The sequence below is a fragment of the Rhineura floridana genome, chromosome 11 (assembly GCF_030035675.1).
Source record: "Rhineura floridana isolate rRhiFlo1 chromosome 11, rRhiFlo1.hap2, whole genome shotgun sequence".
Classification (NCBI taxonomy): domain Eukaryota; kingdom Metazoa; phylum Chordata; class Lepidosauria; order Squamata; family Rhineuridae; genus Rhineura; species Rhineura floridana.
The window spans coordinates 56,661,831-56,685,640 of NC_084490.1; the positions used below are offsets into that span (position 1 = coordinate 56,661,831).

Genomic DNA, 23,810 nt, shown 5'->3' on the forward strand with positions numbered 1-23,810 from the left:
GGTGGCGTTCTCTGTCCATTGAAACTTCTTCTTCCCCCTTAAACAGTCAGTCAGAGGAGCTGTTAATTTGGAAAACCCTGGAATGAACTTTCTGTAATAATTGGCAAACCCCAAAAACCGTTGTACATCCTTTTTGGTGACAGGTTGGCCCCAGTCCAATATGCAGCTTACTTTCCCTGGGTCCATCTCCACGCCTTCCGCTGAGATTCGATATCCAAGGAAGTCTAGAGACTTGAGGTCAAATCCACATTTCTCTAATTTAGCATACAGGTGATTTTCTCTCAGTCTCTTCAACACCGTCTTCACATGCTGGTCGTGGTCTTCCTGGTTCTTTGAGAACACCAGGATATCATCTAAGTAACAGATTACATACGTGTCCAACAAGTCTCTAAACATGTCGTTCATGAATTTTTGAAAAATTCCTGGACTTCCACAAAGCCCGAACGGCATGACCAGGTATTCATACTGTCCGTAAGCGGTCAAGAATCCTGTTTTCCATTCATCTCCCTCCTTCATTCTGATCAGATTGTACGCTCCTCTCAAATCCAACTTCGTGAAGATTTTTGCAGAGCGCAGTTGGTCCAGCAACTCTGAGATCAGGGGCAGCGGGTAGCTGTTGGGGATGGTGATCTGGTTCAATGCGCGATAGTCATTACAGGGTCTGAGTTCCCCCCCCTTCTTTTTCACAAACAATAGTGGCGCTCCAGCAGGGGATTGTGAGGGGCGTATGAATCCTCGCCTCAGGTTTTTATCCAGGAATTCCTTCAGGGCCTCCCTCTCATTCTCTGTGAGAGAGTAGATTCTCCCTGATGGGATGCTGGCTCCTGGCACTAGATCAATCGCACAGTCGTAAGGGCGGTGGGGGGGTAAAGTCTCTGCCTCTTTTTCATCAAACACATCTTTGAATTCTTCATACTTTGGCGGCAGGGTCACTTGCTCGATCTCTTGCACTGCCCCCGCTAAGGTGTTCTTGATTCCTTCAGGTTGACAGTTCTCCTGGCAATACTGTGAGGTGAACCACACCACCGCCTCCTTCCAACTTATTTTGGGTTCATGCTTTGCTAGCCAGGGCATTCCCAGAATCACCTCAAAGTTCGAGAGATCTGACACGTATAGCGAAATGAACTCTTCGTGCCCAGGGATTTGAAGTTTCACTTCCTCCGTGGCTTGTGTCACCCCTCCTGACTTCAGGGGTCTCCCATCGATAGTCTCCACAGCTAGGGGAGCGTCCAATTTCCACCGGGAAATTCCATGACGCTTGACTAACTTTGCATCAATAAAATTTGTGGAGGCTCCACTGTCAATTAAGGCAGTGGAATTAAACACCACTCCTCTGGAAGTTGTAATCCGAATAGGCAAGACCAACACCCCCTTTGAGGGAGGTTGGATCGTTGGGGGGCCTTTATACAACGCTGCCCCCAGTCCACCGGCCTGCACGTGGACTGGGTGTTCTAGTTTCCCGACGGCTTGGCTTTCCCCCCTTTCAGTCCACAGTCTCTGGCCACATGGCCCAGCTTTGAACAATAAAAGCATAAACGTTCCCAGCGTCGTCTTTCCTTTTCTTCTTCTGACAGTCTTGGCCTAGCCCCTCCCTGTCCCTCAGTTGCATTACCTGCCATCCCTGCAGTGGGAAGGGTCTTGTTGCGGGATGCCGAGGCTGAGTATCTCGGGACCTCCTGCTTCCTTTCCAGGCGCCTTCCTTCCATCCGGTGATCTATCTGTAGGCATAGCCGGATGAGCCCTGGTAGGTCAGCGGGGGGGGAGGTCCTGGCCAACTCATCCAGGATTTCAGCATTTAATCCACTCCGGTACATAAACATCAGGGCGGCGTCATTGTAACCAGTTTCCTGGGACAGAATTTTAAAAGCGTTAGTGTACTCGGACACAGTCCCTTTAGCTTGCTTCAGAGCGCCTAGTTGCCGCGCTACTGTTTCAGCCCTTTGCGGGTCTTGAAACATCTCGGTCATCTCCTGTATAAATCCTCTGTACCTTCCTAAGACAGTATCCTTTCTCACGAGATACGGAGTCACCCATTTTGCAGCTTCTCCCTCCAGGAGGCTAATCACGAAAGCTACTTTAGCCCCATCGTCTGGAAATTCCGTGTGCCTGACATCCAGATATAACTCACATTGAGCCACGAAGGTTGCCAACTGATCACTTTGTCCCGCGTATTTTGGGGGCAATCCAATGGGAACCTTTACTACGGCAGCTGGAGGGGCTGTTCGCATCTGGTCTATCGTGGCCTTCAAGTTTTGATTATCCGTCTTCAGCGCCTTGACTGCTGCTAGCAGGGCTTGAACATCCGTCTGCAAATCAGCTACCTTAGTCCTCAAGAGTTCCACTTCTTCCGTCTCAGAAGTGGGGTTCGTCCCCCCCGCTGCTCCCTTTGACATCTTGTCCCAGTCAAGTGAAGAGAGCATTGAGGGTGATTTAGGTGGCTCTGTCAAGCTGTCAGGCCCAGGATGTGACTCAGGAACCAGACCAACGGCTGTAGTTAATTCGTGTTTTATTAGGGTAATGTCCAAACAAAGACTGCGTTTTCTCATGAAGCAATACAGGGATACAGGTCCTGCGGCATTGGGAGAAAGTTGACAGAGCAAGGGACTTCTTCCCGCCTGTTCTTTAAGAAGGGGCCAAACGGACGTGCAATCTTTCGCTCCTCCTTAACTGCCCCTCAGGTACTGCCCGCCTTCCCCCCCTTCTCTCCTGTCTTTTCAGCTGTCTGCGTGTGCGCGGTGAGGGGGGAAGCATCACCCCCTCCTCTTCTGAAGTTTCCGATTCCAGGATGGGGGATAGGGGAGGGGCTGATGGTAAACTGCCTCCCCGCTTTTTGGCTGTGAGCAGCCCTCCCTCTTTCCCCTCTTGCTCTGAGCCTGAAAGAGGGGGAGGCGTGAGAATGTCCAGGGAGGGCTCAGGCTCCCCGTTGCTAAGCGACCTTATCACTGGCGGTTCCTCTGTTTCGTCTTCGCTCCAAAGGGGGGAAGTTCCTCCCCCTTCCCTCTGCCATCCATCCGAATACTCTTCTCCCAACTCTCCGGGATCCAGCTCCCCGGGATTGGGACCCCAGCTCTGCCTTCCGACACCCGATAAGAATCCGGTGCACACCCCTCTGCAGGTCCATTAAGAAGATGTCATTGCCCCCGTCAGTCAAGTGCACGCCATCTGGCCTAAACAACTCCAGCCTATCTTGCTTGATCTCTGGGTGGTGTATGACAGAACCCCCCAGGCCCTTGATGGCCCTCTGAATCTGTCTATTAACCTTCTTCCGTGTCCTGTCCATTCCCCGTGGGTCATCAGCCCACTTCCACGTCCTGCGCAGCAGGATGTCAGACCATACCAAGTGCACCCCCGGCCAGTGCTGCGCGATGGCCCAGAGGTCACTACCTGCCTGTTCGATTAGGGCCTTGCCCTTCAACAGACCCAAATCGTTACCTCCCAGGTGGATGACCAGCACCTGGGGCACTGCCCCGTCCCCAGCCGACTGGAACAAGGAAGGCAGGAGGCCGTCCCAACGCATTCCCCGTCGTCCCAGCCACCGCACTGAGGCCCACTGACTGAGCCCCAGCTGTGTTCCAATACGGGACTTCGCTGCCCTGCGGCCTGCCCAGAAAATCATGCTGTGGCCACAGAGGAGGATGCTCACTTGTTCCGTTCTTTCCCAGCAGCCTGCCAAAAACGACAACAATTGCCATTAGCCGCTGGCCTCATGCATCTCCGTTAGTGGTCTAACATACGTCTTATATGCATCCGAGGACCACCTGCCCACTGCCTTTAGCTGCCCCTTGGAAAAACCCAGGTGGGCAGCGGTGGAGGCTGCCCCTATTCGGAAGGAGTGTGTCCCGAACTTGCGGGCATCCACACCAAGCCGCTGGAGTGCTGCCTTTGTCACCGACCAAAACTGATACTTGGTAAGGGGCTGGAGGTCCCTGTGCCTGAATAGGTACCCTGGCTGCAGCCCCCGGGCTGCCAGAAAAATGCGTAGGGCCCTAACCGGGCAGAGCTCCTCCTGTTGGCATGGGAATAACACAATCAGGCGACCCTTCTGGTGTTGGTCCGTCTTTGACTGCCTGAGTTGCAGGCGGACCCCCTCTGCCTCCCAGCTGAGATCAGAAACCAGGAGGGCCCGGAGGGAGCTATCTGTCTTAGAACCTGCCACCAACTCCCCTATTCGGAAGGCCCCGAAGAACAAGGTGAGGGCCGCAGCATGGTATAGCAATGCCTCAAATTGGGACGAACATAGCACCCTCCACTGTCCCTGCAGCCCCAACAGTAGCTCTGGGGAAAAGGGGGAGCGTGCATCCGGTGTGTGCGGTCACTCATGGGACCACCCTTCCAGCATCCGGCGGACCCTAAAGTCACCGGAGTAGTCCTGGAAGCCCCGTGCTTTCCCTAGGAAGGATAGACCTGAGAGCTTACCTCTGATGGTCCTGACTGAAAGCCCCCTCCGCTTCCCTTCCACGCAGAACTCCATGAGATGCTCCACGGGGATGGGCCACTCCTGGGTGTAGCCTCTGGACTCCCTGAAGGTTGCCAGGTCCCTACCTGCCCCTTGGTAGCTGGCCAAAGTACTGGGTGCCACAGACAGGCTTATGGCCCGTTCCGATTCGGTCCTCCAATCTCCCATAGCGCTGGGGGTACCACGTCCGGCTGAGCCCTTGCCCACGGCGCCAGCTGGTGAAATCTCTGCATCTGGTTCCGTGATAGAGCATCAGTCCGAACTGAGAAGTTCACTAGTGTGAAAAAGGGCAAATTCAGTTGTAGGAATTACTAGGGCAAGCATGTAACAATTGCAAAAACTATCACAATGCCATTATATAAATCTGAGGAGCAGCCTTATTGCATGAAGTTCTGGGGCTGCAGGCCCTGCCTCCAGCACGTCCAGTCGCGCTAAGATAGAATTAATAGCCGCAGCGTTAGCCCCGCCAACTGGACGTTGCACTTTCTCCCGGGGCCACTTGGGGGGTGGTTCCTTAGTTCTCCCAGTTGCCAGCTGGGCATGGCCCCTCTCCAGGGCTTCTAACCTAGCCAGTATAGTGGTCCATGGTATGCCTGCCCCTTGTCCCCCATCCTCCGCAGCTGGGGGTGGGCGTCTACCCTCTGCCCTGGGGGCCCTTCCCTTCCCTTTTGGCCCACCCTGACCTTTTTTGGGTGGCATCCTGAGCTAGAGTGTAGCTGGGTCTAATCCCACTAACGACCCCCAAGGCCTATGCCCGTTGTGGCCGCAAGAGGGATGATGCCTCCTGCAGCAATGAGAGGTGGCAACCAGAGGGGGCCCAGCACCCTCACCGTCCTCTCCAGTCCCCTGCCTATGGGTCCCTTTTTCTCACCCCCACAATCCTTGCTACCTGGGCCGCTAAGCGACCAGTGTGGGTGAGGGGCTGAGAAACTTCCCACTGGGGTCCCCTGGGTAGTGTTAAAGGAAAAAGAACGCGGCCACAAGGCCGCCTCGCCTGAGTTCCGCCACTGCTGCGCTGGAGGGTTTCCCGAGGCCTAGGGCTCTCTCCGTCGCTGGATGGCCGCTGCCGTCACACCTCCGCTGCTGCTGGATGGCTAGGGCTCCGGTGCCCCATCGGGTCTGCCGATGCCTGCTGCAGGCCGCACTTCCGTAGCCGGATGGGCGCTGGGCGGCCGCTGCCGCCACCCTCTGCCGCTGGATGGCCTCCTGCAGGCCGCACCTCCGCAGCTGGAGGGCCTCCCGACTCACCACTGCCCCAGCACGGAGCTCCGCCACACCACAGCCGCGCCGCTCGGCGACCGCCCCTCGCCGCCGGCCCCACCGCCCCAAAGCCCGGGCCGCAGGAGTCCAGAGAAGCCGCGCGTGTCGGCGGGCGACCCGAGCCGCGTCGCGCCGCGCCGCCGATGCTGGAGCCGTTCGAAAATCGCCCGTTTAAAATTGCCGCCGAAATCACAGTGAGGGCGAGCCGCGTCGCGCCGCCGATGCAGGAGCCGCTCGAAAACAACCGTTTAAAATTGCCGCCAAAATTCACAGTGAGGGTGGGCGGCTGGCGGTACAGCCTTAAATGGCTGTCTGCCGCCCCGCCCCCTGGCTGCGTGCTACATCAGTGCGCCAGCGCGCTGCGTGCACGCCCCCTCACCAAGATGGCGGCTCGGCTGCGGCCGCAAAACACGTCCCTTCGCCCGGTAAGTTCCGGGCGCGGAACGGGGGATGGCATTGTGATAGTTTTTGCAATTGTTACATGCTTGCCCTAGTAATTCCTACAACTGAATTTGCCCTTTTTCACACTAGTGAACTTCTCAGTTTGGACTCCAGGAGGTCTTCCTTGACTGGAATTGGCCAGTTTACACCCTATGAATTGGTATATGTGAAGTTTGGATTTTTCAAACCACAGGAGTCTCTGAAATATCAAGATTAAACTGATGACATGTTCAAGAAATGTCAGTGAGCTCTACCGCCATTCTCACTTGTAATGCAGGGGTGTTCTGAGCCCCGCCCATTTATGGGTGGCACTTTAAGAAAACGAATTAGAGCTGCAGCAGATCCGTCAGGCCACTGTGGTGCTATCCCATGACCCTTTTATCATCACCTGCAGGAGGTGATGGGGCAGAATTGGGACTGATCCATCTTGGAAGAGAAGAGGAGAGGCCTTTAGCATGTTGAGTTGAAAGCCTTTTCTTCAGGGGCAACTCAGTTAGTGTTATTTTTGCTGTCCATTGGACTCATGTATCCTTTTGAGAATCTGCCAGGTTCATTTTTCCTTCCTGTCTTCTGGTCCTGCCTTTTCCCATGGTCAGAGGCAGGAGTGGGAGGGAGACGACTCCAGCCCAGTTGCTGGGATTCCCCCCAAGGCTTCTTCATAGTCTCTGGGCAAGCACTCATATGAGAGAGCCTGCATCTGCACAGAGTATCCTTGGGCCACTCTAGAGTGAGAACCTAGACTTCTTTGGCAGGGGGTATGCCCCCAGGTCCAGTGTGCATGTCCAAAGGGGCAGATGCCATGCCTTTCCACTCTGTTCCTCTTTGACCTCTATAGTGGTTTTTTCTGTTGCATCTCCTGAAAGAGGCTGTTGGTCCCAGACCTCTGACAGGCTGCTGTCTGATCTCAGCCCTTGACCTTCATCAGACACCATACCTAGGGTATCTGAGTTTGTGCCAATGCCATATTGGGGGAGGCAGTCCTGCAGTCTTTATTCTCCTAAGGTGGAGGTCGCCAATCGTTTTGGGTCTGAGGCCATGTGTGCAATCTGGAGAAACTGTTGTGAGCCCCACTCATGCACATGCGCACACATTCGCCTTTCCTCCAGCAGTTAGACTTGAACAAAGTGTGTTTTGGTTTTCCCTCAATCCTTATGGGGATGATCCTCCTGGACAGTACAACTGGGGACACAAGAGTTAACCTTCTCTTCTCAGTTGCAATCTCCAGGATGATCACCCCACAGACATATGACAGTTAGGCTTGAAAAAAAGCCATCTGTTGCAACTAATGGATTGTTGTGGGATCAGTTTTAGCTTATGCAGTCAGCTGAAGTGAACAAGGTGCTGTTGACTCCATGTCCGACCATATGACCTCTTGACCCCTGTATCCCTTGGCTAATCAAATCTAGCAGAGGTGGTTTGGTTGGGTCCAGAGTGTGGTTAACAGTTTGTTGTGTGAGGGAGGCAGTGGTACGGCCACTCTTAAAGAAACCAGCCCTGTGCCTTTGGCGACTGGCCGACAGTTATTCCAACTAACGCAAATAGCCCCTTCTTGGGGAAGGTGGTGGAGAGAGTAGTGGTGGGGCAGCTGCAAGCATTCTTGGATGTCACAGATTATTTAGATCCATCCTAATCTGGGTTCAGGCCTGGCCATGGGACTGAGTCACCCTCGGTCATCCTGACAGATGACCTTTACAGAGAGCACGACGGGGGGGAATGCAACCTTGGTCCTCCTTCTCAATCTGTCTGCTGTTTTTGACCATGGTGTTCTCCTAGATCAGCTCCATGGAATGGGAATTGGGGGCACCATGTTACAGTGGTTTCAGTCCTATGTACGGGATTGAGTCCAGAGAGTAGTATTGGGAGAGTACTTTTCAACCCCTGGCAGTTATGCTATGGGGTGCAGCAGAGCACTATTTTATTTCCAGTGCTATTTAATGTCTATATGAAGCTGCTGGGAGTGGTCATTAGGAGTTCTGGGGCAAGGTGCCATCAGTACACTGATGACACTCTGCTCTGTTTCTTCTTAACATCTGAATCAGGAGAGGCCTGTAGGCCCTGGACCAGTGCCTGGATGCAGTGGTAGGATGGATGAGGGAAAATAAGGTGAGCTTGTATCCTGGCAAGACTGAGACAGTGTGGGTGAGTGGTTCCCATGTCCAAGAAAGTCATCAACTGCTTGCCTTGGGTGGAGTTGTACTCCCTCTGAAGGAGCAGGTATGTGATCTGGGGGTTCTTCTGGACCCAACTTTGTCACTGGAGGCCCAGGTAGCCTCAGTGGCTAGAAACACCTTTTATCAGCTGTGTCTGGTACAACATCTATGACCATTTCTGGACTGGGAGAGCTTGACCACAATAGTTCAGGCATTGGTGACTTTGATACTGAACTACTGCAATGCACTCTATGTGGAGCATCCCTTGCAATTGACCTGGAAACTGTAGTTAGTTTAGAATGCTGCAGCAGGAGTGAGACCCTGTCCGTACATAACATCTCTGCTCAGAGATCTCCACTGGTTGCTGACTCGTTTCTGGGCTAAGTTCAAGGTGTTTCTACTGGTATATAAAGCTCTTAACAGCTTGGGACCAGTTCACTTGTGGGACTGCCTTGCCCTGTGTGTGCCCACTTGAGCACTTTGATCTGTGGAACAGGCACTGTTACAGGTGCTGCATAATACCTCTTCCACACTTGTAAGAAATTGTTCTTTTAGTGTGGCAGCACCTACACTTTGGGAAACCCTGCCTATTGACATCAGGCAGGTACCTTCGTTGTATTCTTGTCAGCACCAGCTTAAAAAAATTCTGTTTAGGCAAGCCTGTTCAGACACATAGATGTTGATGTGTTTTAATCTCATTTTAGTTTACTGCTGTTTTAATCGTTTATAAAATATTTTAAATTGCTTGTTTGTAACTGTTTTTATTGATAAGTTTAATGTTTCTTATAAATAGCTTAGAGGGGTTTTTTAACAAGCAGTATATACATTTTGTTATATAAATAAATAATAGATTTTCCCAAGCCGAATTGCAGCAGGGAGGGGCAGTTTTGGGGGTCGCTGGGAAAGGGTTAATTCTGCCTCCCAAACTACAACCTCCAAAACTGACTCTCTTCATTGCAATTAGGCTTGAAAAATGCCTTCTAGTGGCCACAGCAGAAGACTTCTTTCAAGCCCAATTGCTCTGAGGGACGTTTCCAGGATTGAGGGGGAGAGATCATAGCTGCAACCCCCACCCAGGTGTTCCTCCTCTATTGTAATTAGGCTTCAAAGCAGGGGGGTGTTTTTGGTGGGGGGGGGTCATAGCTAGGATGGGAAGTATTACTTCTCTCCTCCCCAGTTATACCTGCCTTCTGAAATCTCCCAGGGCTGTCATTAGGGTTGAAAAAAGTGTTCTGTTGGCTACAATAGGTTTCTTTCAAGGCTGATTTCAGTAGGGGGAGGGGTTGGTGCAGATGGAACTCTGCGGATGCTGGGGAAAGCACCTGCAGGTGCACCCTCAAGCACCGTGTTGGCAACCCCCATCCTGGGGCCTACCTTCCCAGCTGAGTGTGCTTGCTAATCTCCCGGTGGCTTGCCTGTAACTGAAGTTCTTTGAGTCGCCATCTGTGCAGCCACACAGGTGGGAAGGCCTGCACTGAGCATCTTTGGAACACCCTGAACATTCCAGAGCTAGAACCTAGACTTTCTTGGGGCCGCAAGGTACACTCTCCCACACCCAGGTCCAGCGTGCATGCCTAAAGGTCACAGACAAAAAGCAGTATCCACCTGCAGTGGCAAAGTGAGAGGACCTGTGTGGCTGCACAGATGGCAACTACTCAAAGAACTTCAGTTTCAGGTGAGCAACTTGTCTATTTCTTTTTTTGGATGGGAGACCTGAGCAGGAAGCGGTGCTGAGATTTTGTCCTCGTGGGATACCTGCAAGATGAAGCGAAACTCCATGGGGAGCTTCATGAGGAGATAGAGGTGGGCAGAGCGTAGAAGAACCATTAGCTAGTCTTCTAAACTCCCAACACGATGTACAAGGATTTGCTAACACCAGCCCTTGTACTTGAATGAAATCACACTGCTTGAAGCTCTTTCTTTTGTTTTCCAGGCTGGAGCAGAGATTTCCACAGTCAATCCAGAGCAGTATTCAAAACGCTTCAATGAATTTATGTCCAATATTCTGACATAGTTGTCTTCCCATCCTTGGCGAAAAGGTGGAGTGAGAAGACAAATGGGACGGGGGTGCTGCTTCCAAAGCAACAGGAATGCACTCCACTCTGCTGGAGTGTGATGTTCAGTAAATGTGTAATAACAGTGTGACCTAGCAGAACACTAACTTCTAGCTGTAGGCCTTCAAATATTCTCCTTGACCTGATGGGAAAATGGGATTTTCCCCCTCCCCCTCTTATTTTGGTTGCTAAAATATTCAAACATAAACCTGAAGAATTAAGTACTGTTAAGATCTACACATCTTTATCTTTGAAGAGTATCATAGTCTCCTGATGGTCAGATGCTAATGTGAATATATAGCAGAAGATAACTCCAGAAACAGTTCTCCCTGCAACTGAACCAGCGGTCTTCACTCAGAGCAACCCCCTCTCCCTTTGTTGCTTCTTGCTTTAAGAACTGGATGGGAACAGCAAGCCATTTGAGGGCAAAACTGTTACAGTGATGTGCAAAAGCCATTTTTAGTAGATTGAAGCAAAAACATTTTCCTTACCTTGCTTTGGGCTACATTTCTTTTTTATTTTTTACACTGATTGTCATTTCAAAAGAGATGAGGAGGGGAATATGATGACAATTTGGCTGCTTAATATGTGATGCAAATCAAGGGGGGGAAAGCAGTTACAGAAGAAACTTTACACCTATCAGTCAGAATACAATGAAGGCCCTTGACCAAGATAACTACTAGAAGAGGGTGTGGCAACATGAAATCATTCTCTGGATGAGTCACAAATACATTTGTCTTGGAACACCTGGGCTATATTGCCTCTGTAACATAACTGAGGTTCTACCAGTGTTAATCATGCTTCAGCCAGCCTTTTTTAACTTGATCTGGTTGCAGAGCCCATAAGATGATGTTTGCCATAAAAAGGCTACCACTTTTTTAAAACGACGTATTGTGTTGTGAATCAGTGTGTTAGAAATCTGTCTCCCTGGAGTTTTTGGTAGTTTCACATTGGGAAGAATCCAATCCCAGAACTTTGGAAGTATGTTATACATTGATGAAAACTGACTATAACCACTAAGACAGAGTGTCTGCTAGATAGGACAGACCATTGGAATGACTTGTGCTAGGTTCAAGAATTCAAACTGCTCTTGCCCCATTTGAATGACAATTTTTTTCTTACATCTGCAGACTTTAACCTTGGATTTCACAGCAACGCTTGTTGAAACTGCCTAAGATTTTGAATGCTACGCATTGATTCCATGTTTTCAATATTATGTGTGGGGGATTGTTTGTGGGTTGGTTTTGTTTTTTAAAGATGGATTTAGCAGTTTTTGAACCATCACCTTGCAATCAAGACACTTTGCTTACTCTGCCTTGAAACGGTTTCTCACATATGCCTTTCCTTTCCTGAATGTGATTGTTAGGATGATTGTGTCCTGTGCTGTATAGTATACTTTTTGCTTTGTGGATTCTGTCTTGTTGAGAGTGTGGTGAATGTTTTTTCTCTCCCTGTTTCCCTGTAGTATATGCCCCTTGTCCTCAGATGGGGCACACACACACTTACTTGAGGAGGAAAAAGGTGATTCTACAACTTCAGTGACACACAAATGTTTGTAAAACTTGAAAAATAATGGAATATGTTGTAAATAATTTAAGGTTTCTTAAAAGCCTGAATGGAAACCATTCATTAGGAATAGGATAAGAGTCCCTTCTCTAGTCACCTTGACTTCAGGACTTTAATTTCTTGTCAGAAGCCGCTGTCTGCTATGTTTAAGTGTCCAGCTGACTATACCATAAACTGTGTGAATATGTGAACATATTTTAAAAGTGAGAATGGGTATGTTGACAGGTTGTAAATGTTCTGAAAGCTAGAGCTTTACTTTTCTCTAAAAACATGCACTTGAAGCCCATTGCGAAATAGAACCTACAGACGGCCTTTGGCCTGGTAAGATTTTTTTTCCACTCTTGCCTCCATTTCTTTTGTCTTTGGTTATTAATTTTTAAGTCATAACTAGAAATGGGCAAACATCCACATCAGAACTTTCTTTCGAGGCAAGCATTCGCATCAGACCTTTCTAACACTGACGACAAATACCCGCCAAAGTTTATCCTTTTCAAAGTGTGGCACCGCACAGCTGAAAAGACCCTGGGAAAAAAATCAATTTCCCGCATATAAGAAGAGTCCTGCTGGATAAGATCAAAAAGCCCATCTAGTTCAGCTTCATGTTTCTCACAGTGGCCAACCAATTGCCTCTGGGAAGCCCAGAAGCAGAATCTGAGCACAATAGCCCTCCCCTCCTGGTATGCCTAGCAACTGGTATTCAGAGGCAGGCTGCCTCTGATACTGGAGGTAGTATATTGCCATTGTGACTAGTGTAGTCCAACAAACTCAACCAGTGTATCGAAACAGGTTCCCATGTGCATGGAACTGCCATACCAGGCATTCAAAGCACTAGCATCAAGCTCTTGCCTTCAATGGTTCTGTGGCTTTGGCCCACCCTGTCGTTCTGCCCTTTCCTCCTGCCCCCCGCCCTTCACTTTTCCATCCTCACCCACCTGAAAATCTCGTGCTCCCTTAAACATCGCCATTCATTCTGGTCCCATTTACTGCCCTTTTGTATGCAGCTCCCTCCAGTACTTCTCTGACACCACCTCTCTCTGCCTCCCTTCCAGTTGCTCTTCAAAACCCAGCTCTTCCAGGATGCTTTTGGCTTACCCCCTTCATCCTCATCCCCTTCATCCTCATCCGCAGCCAAACTAAAATCCAAGTAATTCGTAGCCACTTCAATTCCTCATTAGCCTGGATTTTCCCTCTCCTTCTGGTCAAACGTTTGACTATAAGCCACCCCCCCCCGGGGGGAGAGCAGAGGTTAGTATTTCTTTTTCCTGTAAAGTCCATGAACAGTCATGTTGCTGTTTAAAATGAGTGTGCTGCTGCAATTGGGGGTGGGGAGGCAGCCAGTTACCCCGTAAAGCACTCTTAACTGTACAAGGTACTCCATTGGGGTCCTTACTGTGGCAGCCCATATGCACCGCTCAGCTACAGGCAAGGCATTGTGAGCTGTTTATTGGACCCAACCCACAAGGACTGGGGCCCAGCAACACATCTGAGTGAAAGCTGACCCACCTAAGTATGAGATGTCCTAAGCCCAGAGCTTTCCATGAGGAGGCATGAAAAGGTGCTAGGTGTTTTTTCAAGTTCCTCCACTCTGTACCTCTTGCTAATCCCCTTGTTCATGCTCTGCAGACCTCTTTTGCCTCTTGCTTTACCACATCTCAGGATGATTCAGAACACTTCTCCTAAATTCATGTACTGCTCCCACAGCTATGAGGCCCCCCCTAGTTGATTTTGGTTTCCTACTGTTTCCTGCCATCAGGGTTCAAGTCCTTATTGTGAAAATGTTGCCTGGATGATACACTTGCCCTCCTTTCCATCAGTACATCCTGTTTCCTCCCACTCTCATAGCTGTGCCTTCTGCTATGCTGCTCTTTTGGTCCATTTCACTCCCCTCTGTCTCCTCTGCAAGTCCCATTCAGCAAAGCTGCTCCCGAGTAACTCTTGCTCCATTTTATCTCATTGTCCCCCTACCCTGCCTCAAGCATACAGTCTCTGAACTCTGCCCAAACCACTGAATGCAGAGGACAATCTGCTTAGGGTCTGCAACACACCTGTGTATCACTCCAGGTTGTAATGGGGTTAATACAGAACTTTTCTGGATAGTTATTGGACTTAAGAGGACAGTTGTGTGGCTGGTCTATCGTCTCTTCCCTCTGTCCTCCTCATGTTGGCTTTGATTGACAGCTTACTTTTCTGTTCCCCAAGAAAGGAAGCATGCTGAAGGTTCATTTACCGCTCTTTCCATTTCCTTAGAATTGTCTCCCCACAAACCTGGGTTGGGTGCCTGTTATTTAGGAGAGCCATTGTGAGACAGAGATCTTGAAAACATATGAGTGAAGCCAGGTTAGGAAGCTTGAGAGCTTCAAGATCCTGTGCTGTTTCTCCCCCAACTCTGGCCCTAGAAATTTGCCCACTGCCAATCTTCTTTTATCCCTCTTGTTCCTATCAAACCTTTCCAAATTCTCTGAGATATATTATGTGAAATGAGCAGAAATCTGAACATTTGGTTTTAAAATTGCAGAATATTTATTGTTAATGGCAGAATTTGAGTTCCATGGTAAAGATTTAGGATTTTTCCCCTCCTATGGAGTATTAGATGAACCTGGCAATTCAGTAAGAATGACTTATGTGCTAACAGTATTCTAATTGAGGCAGTTGTTTGCCAGTGGTGCTATGGAAATGGGGGAGCAAGTGACCCTCCCATCAGAGTATTATTGGCAGCAATGACCACTACAGATAGAATTGCAGCTACTGATTAGTCTTTATTTTTCCCCTAAAGTTTCTCTCTTTTGCCACCATCAAGAATCTTTTGCCCTTCCCCTGGTTTTGGGTGATCCCAGAATTTTTCCCCTAGTGCAATAATTAAAATTGTCTGCAACCATTTAGCTGTAAGAGAGCTGGTGCAGTTGGGTATTAAAGTTTTGGTGTGTGACCTAAGGTGATAGCACTGGCAATGCAATTTTGCTTCCATCTCAATGGCAGTTAGATTTTATCCAGAGTCTATTTTGAAACTCTTGCATTTGCCTTGCTGTCCTTTTCTAAGTGTAAATTATTCCCTCGCCATTTCTGTGAAGGGCATAGCTTGTCTGCACAAGCAGTTTACTGCTGGCTTTTTCTTGGACTTTGCTGCTAGACATGGCTGTTGCAGTTGAGCATTAGATTACCACGGGAAGAATTAGTACTAGTTTATAGCCATTTCCCCCTCACCCGAAATTGCTTAAGAGAAAGAAGTGCGGGTAAGTGTGATGTGGACAGCAACAACATCCATACCCCCTTTTCATAAAGCAGCATCCTCCATAATAAATCCATGCAAGGGAATGTAAAAAGCCACCATGTCTCTTCTGGGTGCGGGAGCTCATGTAAGAGCCACCCTTTTAATCACACACACGCAAGCACCACAGAAGCAAAGTATTTTCCTGCTGTTGAAAGCACCTCGTAGTTCTGTCTTAAAAAACCATGTGACATGTGAAAGCTTAATTGTGCTAGTTTGAACTATCTTTGTGCATCTGTGTTAGTTCTGTTCCAGTGAACAAACGTGCTCTCAGATGTACATTCTCACGTCTAGCCAACGAGTACATGCCATTTCTTTATGGTGTCAGCTTTCTCCCTTGCTTCCTGGCTATGTCCTTTATGGTGACGCCAAAACCTCGATCCTAAAGGATTAGACAAATCTGTTAAGGAATCTCAGTTACTGCTAGCTAAATGGTCCTCACAGTTTAAACCTGCATGCTTTGCCCATCACAATATGCTTGGGAAAAGAAAGTCTTGACAAGAGCATGTTTCTGTGCAGAGTGTTTTTTGGTAGCCATTATAAACATGCATCCTACACCCTGTATTGCTACTTTTTAGAAGTTTTGTAGAGCTGACTATATCCAGGCACTTAGCATGGAATTCCCTGCACTAGAAAAAGATACAGGTGAGGGCTTTCTAAGGGCCAAACTAGGCATGTATGTTTAATCATATCTGCCTTGTTCATGTGTAAAGCAGAAGCTGGGGGGGGGGTGAGAACCTAATTTGATAATAGAGAAGGTCATGGGTGGGAGAGCTGAACCCTCCACCACCTTACCACTCTCTGCTCAATTGTTTCAGACACTTTTTGTGCAGCCCATCAATTTAATGATATCAGAGCCAGCCTGAAGAAAGTTCTTTTTGGGACCCCTTATTCTCATGCTCCTGTTGTTAAAATCACCCACACACACACTCTATGTGAGTGGGCCATACATGTGATTAAACCAACAAGCTGCTATCCAGTTTCACTTGGGCCTAAGAATGAGAATCATGATGTGAGTCGGTGCAATGTTATCACAGGTAATTTAAAAGTTAATATGAATTGTAAAAGTTCCTATGTTACTTAGCCAGGGTGAAGGAATTCTGATCCAGTTCTGTTGAGCTACATTTTCAAAAAATTAGTACCTTCTGTTTTCACCAATCACCTCCTACTTTTATGCCTCTGCAGGATATGCAATGGGTTCAAAGGTGTTTTAAATGTGTATCACAAAAGTTTCAAGTAGGGATGTAGCTGTTGACAAAAAAATGTAAACAAAAAACTTAAGAAAAAAGCACCTGGTTCAATTTCCACAACTTTTTTTTTTAAAAGAAAAAAGGAATTAAAAGTCCAATGTGCTTATCTGTTTGCTAGAAGTATGAGACACTTAAGTGTTTTGAAATGCATGCATGTTAACAAGGTGAAGTCTCCCAGCTGGGGCGAACAAAATAAAATCAAAACTTTGTGTATGATTTTTTTAAAGTTGTCTTTCCAAGACGGAAACATCTGGGAGGTGGGACTGAAAAGGAAAGTGGGGTGTGAAGAATTACCTTTTGCGTTGACTTTGGCTGTAGGCCAGCAATGGAGAACTTCCAGCCTGTGTACCTAACCAACTGCTAACTGGATTTTGTCACATCCATCTTCTCCTTCCACATGGTGGCTGCGTTTGCAAGATTTGTTCTTGGCCTATCATTGTGGCTTGTCTGAACTGAAACAAAACATGATCCCTGGCTCCTCTCAGTGCATGCTGGGAGGGAGGAGCAAAGCAGGTATGATTCTTTGTGCTCAGTAAAGCATGACATATGAATATGGCCATTCTGTAAGGCCCAAAATGTGCCAGAGGTGTAGAAAAGTTCTCCTTTTCTTCTCACTTCAAAATTGAACTTATTTCACCACTTTGGTTCTAGAGGAATTCTAAGCAAAGTCTGTCTGTGTTGCAACTTATAGTTAGCTGTCTCCCAATACTCCTTCAAAGTAAGCTGATGGAAAAAAGCATGTTAACAGTGGCTTTTATCAGAAGCTAGCAGCTATTTTGCACTTCCAAGGGAACTATCTATAGATTTTCCTTCTGGCTATAAGAATTACAGACAAATGACACGGACACCATCCTTGGTTAAAATAAATGGACCAAGTAAGCAGGAAATTCTGTACAAGGCCCACTGAGATGAACAAAGCTGTGCAAGGGCATAATTTAACTACAGCTCTTCTGTAGCACCAATGACATTTGAACTTTTTAAAAAGCCATTTCTGGCTCTAGCATAATACTGTAATAAGGAATATTCTGTATGTGAGACTTTCCAGTTAACAAAATATATGTTTAATAAAAGCCACCCTTAGCTTATGTTTAAAAATGTAGACTCTCTTACAAGAGGCTTTGGGGAGTTTTCCAAATGACATATTTTATTGCAGTCTTGAAATATGTAAACATACTGAAATAAAATATATTAAAAGGTTAACGGCCAGGCTAATGGAAGACCAGATTCTTTAATGTTGCAAACCCAGTAAGTCACACAGAATCTCCCCTTAAAACTGCTGCTTTGTTCTGAAACTTAAGCACTGCTATTTGGAGATTAGCTTTTTCATAATGGTCCTCCACCCTATAGCTTTACCATTATCCAAAGTTTGACTGTATATTATAAATGAAAAACCTGGTAGAACTCTTAGTGAAAACATTTATTCTAGCAACAATACATCTTATTTCCATCATTTGAGGAGCTCTCTTGGATTACAAAATTATTTATGGTTTCCTTAACAGGAGAGTGTTGCAGCCATTAAAACAATGTAAAGTAACACATTAGGCATCCCAAAACAACCGTGCCCTCAGTCCATGCGAGCTTTCAGCATTCGGGTAGTTATCTTGTCTTTTTCACTGAGGAAAAGAGAAAACGAGAGGGGAAGTGTGGATGAAATAGCAGTAGAGAAACTATGAATGGTCCTGTGTACAACTTGCACACTATTGCCCAACAAGTGTAATATCTTTTTACCCCTTGGGATGTTCAATCAAGCACCAGGCATTCTCAAGAAAAATGGGGAGCCTAGCTAGGTTAGCCCAGCTCTCCTTTCCACATCATAGCTGCCAGGTGCAAAAAAAATGATGCCCACTTCTCTTTAAACCTACACCCATCCAGGAAGGAAAATGAAATTAATTTCACCTCTTCAATGGGACTCATTTTGCTGGGTCAACCTTGCTGCTGGCAAGTGGAGAGCTACTCTCCCAGCAGCTATGAAGTTCAACCTATTAGAGAGGTTTTCAGTAAACATAATAAAAAAGGCCCACCCACAACCACTAAAAGTGTACTCACATTACATGGACTACCACACCCATGCCCGAGACTGCATCTCTGTCCACTGCATTGAGCATGGCTTGGCCTATGGTTTCAAAGAGGTGATCTGGTTCCTGCATTCAAGGGAAAAAGCAACCCTTGTTTTATAGCTGAATTCCACTTTACATGTATTGTGTCTAGAATGAGCCTTAAACAAGAGGAATTAGATCATGTTGCATCTTTTAAAGGCCCTTATGGTTTGCAATTTGATAACCAGGAGGAGAAAAGAACATGCTCTGTTAAGGAACATTGTACATCAGCTAAGGCTGCCGTTATTCAGAGGCAGACCCACAAAATCTAGCCTTGAGGTTACGAAAGCACAAATTAAACATACAAGAGCTCACTTCTTGTGTGCTCCTGGCCAAGGCTGCATCCTTCTTACCATGTCTGGTTCCCACAGGGACTCGCACATGCCATACATCTGCTCTGCACAAGTCCCACTGACTACAAAGTCATCTGTTGTCATTGGACAGCCAATCAAGTCTAAGGAGCAAATGAAGGGCTGGAATGTGTATGGGTCCAACCCAGCTATCACTGGTTCTGTGTAGTACGGTCCAAACCTGACAACAGCAAGAAAAGGCTAATTAGTCATGTTATTTATCAATTTAGTACATAATTTCCAAAATGATATAAAGCTGTATTAAAAATGAATTATAAACCCAGCTTTGAAATGACAGTAATATGCTAGGTATCAAGAAAATATATACAGTCAAATTTTCCTCGGGATGCCAAAGTATACAAGTTTGGTTTATGTTTAGAATTGGTCTGATCTCCAGATATTTGGGGAGGGCAGAATCTGCCCCCACCTCGTTCAGATGGAGCTTGCTAGAGCCATCTAGAACTACGTGGAACATCTTCTGTGATACATCTGCTTTTGGCTTGTGGCAATCCACAGTCTGGACTGCATGCGCTGATCTATGGGGGTTGGCAGATGGATGGTCCTGCCTTTGGGAGGGACAGTGAGCTATATGGCCTCTTGATCCTTTCCAAATCAAGGATTTTACAATCCCCAAATGGCAGGTGGTGCCTGAACAGAGCCAGCCACCAAGCAGAGATTCCAGCAACCAGCCTCAAGTGTAGCAGGGTTTTTTATCTTCAACCCCAACTCATCACACATTCAGGAGCAAAACAAAAATTCAGGAGATACAGCTGGGGAGGGAGGACACAAATAAACCCCTATCGTGTTAAAATACTTAGCTGAAACTTAATTCTTTTAGATATAGGCTGACTACACTCTGACATCCCAGATGCTTGACCCTTTACCTTCTCTCATACAGGAGGTTAGACACCATACTCATCAGAGTCTGAGGTTTGATTTGCCTGCCTTCTTTCAGTTCGTAAAGATTCAGCCGGAACTTGAGTCTCTGAGCGCTGTAAGAAGAGACAAAAATCAGTTTAAAAGGCATTTTAAAGCCTTGTTTTCATATTCCTTCAGTTAATATTTGTACTGAAGAAGTACATGTGCATAAAAACACAAGAGCCTGCTGTATTAGGCTAGTGGCCCATCTAGTCCAGCTTCTTACAGGGCCAACCAGATGCTTATGGAAAGCCCGCAAACAACAGCACTCTCCCCTCCTGCAGCTTCCAGCAACTGGTATTTGGAAGCATACTTCTCCGACAGAGGAGATAGAACATATCCAATTTTCATATGTCAAAATGTACTGCAACTGTGCCCCATGGCATGGTACACAAAGCTGTTTATTGTAGAACCTGGGACTAATGAGAACAATGTTCAGTTGCTTGCTTCATGCTTTTTTTCCAAGTTAGTAGTTCTAGTTGTTGCAGAAAGATCACAAAAATATGCAAATAGTATCAGAGAAATTATGAATGGTCCTGTGCACAACTTGCACCTGGCTAGAAGCCCAGGCTTCTCTACTACTTATAACCAGCTCAAAATTTAGAACTTCCTACCTAGTGTCTCCATAATTAGAAAACTATTATTTAATGCAAGTGTATCTGTTATGGCTCTTTAAGCCCTCTTAAAACACAAAAGGTTCAATACACTATTCTTAAAACATGCTTCTGTTTGATCCAATCTGATCCATTGTTCTAAGACAGGCATAGGGAACCTGTGACCCTCCAAATATTGTTGGACTATAACTCCCATAATCCCTGACCATTGGTCATGCTGGCTTGGGCTGATGGGAGTTGGGAGCCAACAACAACTGGAAGGCAACTGGTTCCCCCACTCTATTTAAAGACACAACAAACGTAACTCAATTCTTATTGGAACTTAAGCTTCTATTTTCTTTTTTAAGAAATCCCTCAAGATTCTGGATATTTTAATCTTCAGCTTATACTGTGATTTCACAGCTACAGGAAATTTTAGCCCCTGGCAATGCCCTCCCTGTCCATCAACACAGCTGATGAGAAAAAAGGAGTTGACCCTGCTATCTTCTTATCTTTACAGCTTGCATGCAACCTATACCAAGTCGATCACTGTGTTCTGCAGGTGAGGGCCTTCTGCAGATACCATCTTATCAGGAGGTTCGTTCTGCACAGCACCTACCCTGTGGAATTCCCTCCCTTTGAATATTAGGCAGGCGCCAACTCTGCTATCTTTTCAGCGCCTTTTGAAAACTTTCCTCTTTCAACAAGCCTTTTAAGTGGAGACCTATCCCAATCTGTGTCTGTGTTAGAATTGCTTGTTAGTATGTGTTTTTCAAAATATTTTAACCCTTTTTAAAAGATGTTTTTAAAGCTTTTTTTAAAAAAATGTTTTTTAACTTTGTTTTGTTTTAATGTATTTTAAGCTGTGTTTTTATAATGTTTTAAAGTGTTTTTGGCATTTCTGTTTGCCGCCCTGGGCTCCTGCTGGGAGGAAGGGTGGATATAAATCAAATAATAAATAAATAAACTTCGCCAAGAATACAATTCTTTCCGTTTTACAGAATTGGGATCCGAGGCTGAAAAACAGCAGCTGGTGGAAGACTAGCCACAAGGCAGTAGCAGCATGCTAATAGCCGTTCCTTAGGTCTTTATCACTGAACCACACCAGTTTTTTGCTTCAGCCAGCTCCAGTAAAAACACTTACACTGTCTGTACATCTGTGGCAAGTCCAGCCAAGCCAATAAATAGTCTGTCTCCCATTGGGAAAATTTTCTGGAAGTCTGTAGTCACCATCTGAGCTTGAATGCCAAACCTCCGATCAGCAGCAATGGCAACACAGTTTTTTCCTTTCATGGCCATTACGGCCCCACCATTATAGGACATAATAGACTGCAAAAGAGAAGAAAGGCTACTTAGTCAACATTGTTAGACAACCAATCTGGCAACACTTTCTCACTGGGATGGAGAATCTTCAAACTAGGACTCTATATGGGCCTAATTAGCATGAAGGCCAACTATACACAAGTAAGGTAAGTGGGAACGAACTCTATTATAGCTCCCACTTTTTCCAGCTGTTGTTAAGAGGGCTACAAGTCTCCCCAATGAGTATAAAAAGTACTTTGGAGCAAACAAATTCTAACCAGAATGCAACACTTGGCAATTTTCTGACTTCCTTCTGCCTCCTCGGATAATATATGTGAACCACTAACACTCAAAAGCATTATGGAAACACTGACCAATTATCACTACTCTCACTAGGGCCACTTTCACTATTGCTTCCATAAGAACCTAGGAAGAGCCCTGCCGGATTAGACCAGAGGCCTATCAAGTCCAGCATCCTGTTTCCCACAGTGGCCAAACAGCTACGTCCTTGGACACGAAAGCAATAGCACCGCTCCCGGTTGTTCCTCAGAGGCTTGCTGCCTCCGATCTTGGAGGTAGTACACAGCCATCATGACTAGTAGCCATTAACGGCCAATAATCTCTTCCCCTCCATCTTAGCAACTCCCCTTTCTCGGGTCATTTTTGGACCCCCAATTCAAGCCCCCCATTTAGGACCCACCATGATGGACTCGGGGAAAAAACCCTTTCCCACGCAGATCTTCAACCTTCCGAACAGCTTTCTTCCGCGCCGCCAATAAGCTCCGCCTCTGCCTCTCGGGTAGCGGCTTGCGTCGTAACTTGTGCTGCTGCAATTGGATAGCCTGCCACTGCCAATCAAGGTTCAGCCTATCCTAGGGGTTGCCGGCAGAAGAAGTGAAGAGTCATGGTTTCTCCCCATAGAGATAAAAGTAGAACAACTCAATTTATTTCTGGAAGAGATAAATTCCGGGTTCGCATTGGACGCAATTTTTACCCGTCCTCCTTCCGGATGTAAACGTTGCCTGTAGAAATTAATGGTGAAATCCAGGACTGGATTGTATTTCGTCTGCAAAAAAAAAAAACATTTTAAAAATCACCTTGCCTATGTCACTGTTGTCCATTATACCTATATTGCAGTTGTTTGGGACACGGTTAGGAGAAACTGGCTTCCAGCAACCCTACAATATATTCCACTGTTAATATTACAGGTTTTGGCTGAAGCACTGCTTGGAATGAACTAATTCAGATCAACTAATTCGCTGAATTAGTTCAAAATTCTCTGAATTACACCTGAAAGTACTTCCAATAATTTCCAGGTGAACTGAACGTGAATTTGAATGGTTTTTAATTCAATTTAGAGAGCAAAAAAGGCATCCTCACAACTTTTGGGGATTGAGGCCATTGCATTTTCACCTATCTGTAAAGTGATGCTGCTGTTTAAGATTAAAGATCACAATTGTTGGGGGAAATAAACAATAGTTCACATTATACTGTGTGTGTGTGTTGATGTTTTCTTTGTCTTCCTAAGTATTTTAGCTGAGAAGTTTGTAAAATTCTGAAAGCTGCGGGGGGGGGGCTCCAAGGGCCACGTGAACGAATTGTGCATTGAACTGGAATGGAATTAGTTCCTTTTTGGAGGGGCGTTCCTGAGCTGGAACTAATAATGGCTTTCTTTCTTTCTTTCTTTTAAGGGGGTGTATTTAAACGGGAACTAATTCCTTTTTAAAATGCACTTTCCAAGCATCGACCTGAGGCTGGTTTGAATTTCCAGCCAAAAAAACCTCACACAAAATACACCTCGGATTGCAGAAAAGGTTAATCTACAATCGATCCTCTCCCTAATCTCTCAGGCCAAATCCAGCACAGTTGCCTGCAGAAACCTTTCATTGTAAACTTTTCAGAAGGGTAGTCCATAGATCAAAAACAAGGAACAGTGTTGTGGCACTTCAAAGACAAACAGATTCGATTGATATGCTTTCTACTGACTGTAGTTGACTGTTGACTGTAGTTGACTGTAGCCCACGAAAGTTTCTCTGCAATCCTTTTAAGGTGCCACGAACCCTTGTGTTTTTCCAGGAGCTTTGTGCTCCCCTGACTTATACGCATACA

General features: G+C 46.6%; 2 protein-coding genes across 4 annotated transcripts in view; one reads left to right on the forward strand and one right to left on the reverse strand.

Annotated features, from left to right (window-relative positions):
* PIP4K2B (phosphatidylinositol-5-phosphate 4-kinase type 2 beta) overlaps positions 1-16,655 on the forward strand; it is a 56,313-nt gene extending 39,658 nt beyond the window's left edge. For all 3 annotated transcript variants that reach the window (XM_061588923.1, XM_061588920.1, XM_061588921.1), the window contains exon 10: positions 10,241-16,655. In XM_061588923.1, the coding sequence (XP_061444907.1) occupies positions 10,241-10,321 (81 nt within the window). In that variant the 3' untranslated portion in view covers positions 10,322-16,655. The remainder of the gene's footprint in view (positions 1-10,240) is intronic.
* Positions 16,656-17,844: 1,189 nt separating this feature from the next.
* On the reverse strand, positions 17,845-22,662 carry PSMB3 (proteasome 20S subunit beta 3). Its single transcript, XM_061588224.1, has 6 exons — positions 22,402-22,662; positions 21,544-21,728; positions 19,773-19,880; positions 18,892-19,069; positions 18,489-18,583; positions 17,845-18,055 (listed from the first exon to the last, which is right to left on the reverse strand). Exons 1-6 carry the CDS (start codon positions 22,402-22,404, stop codon positions 18,007-18,009), a joined length of 618 nt encoding a protein of 205 aa, XP_061444208.1. The 5' UTR covers positions 22,405-22,662; the 3' UTR covers positions 17,845-18,006.
* Between the last annotated feature and the right edge of the window lie 1,148 nt (positions 22,663-23,810).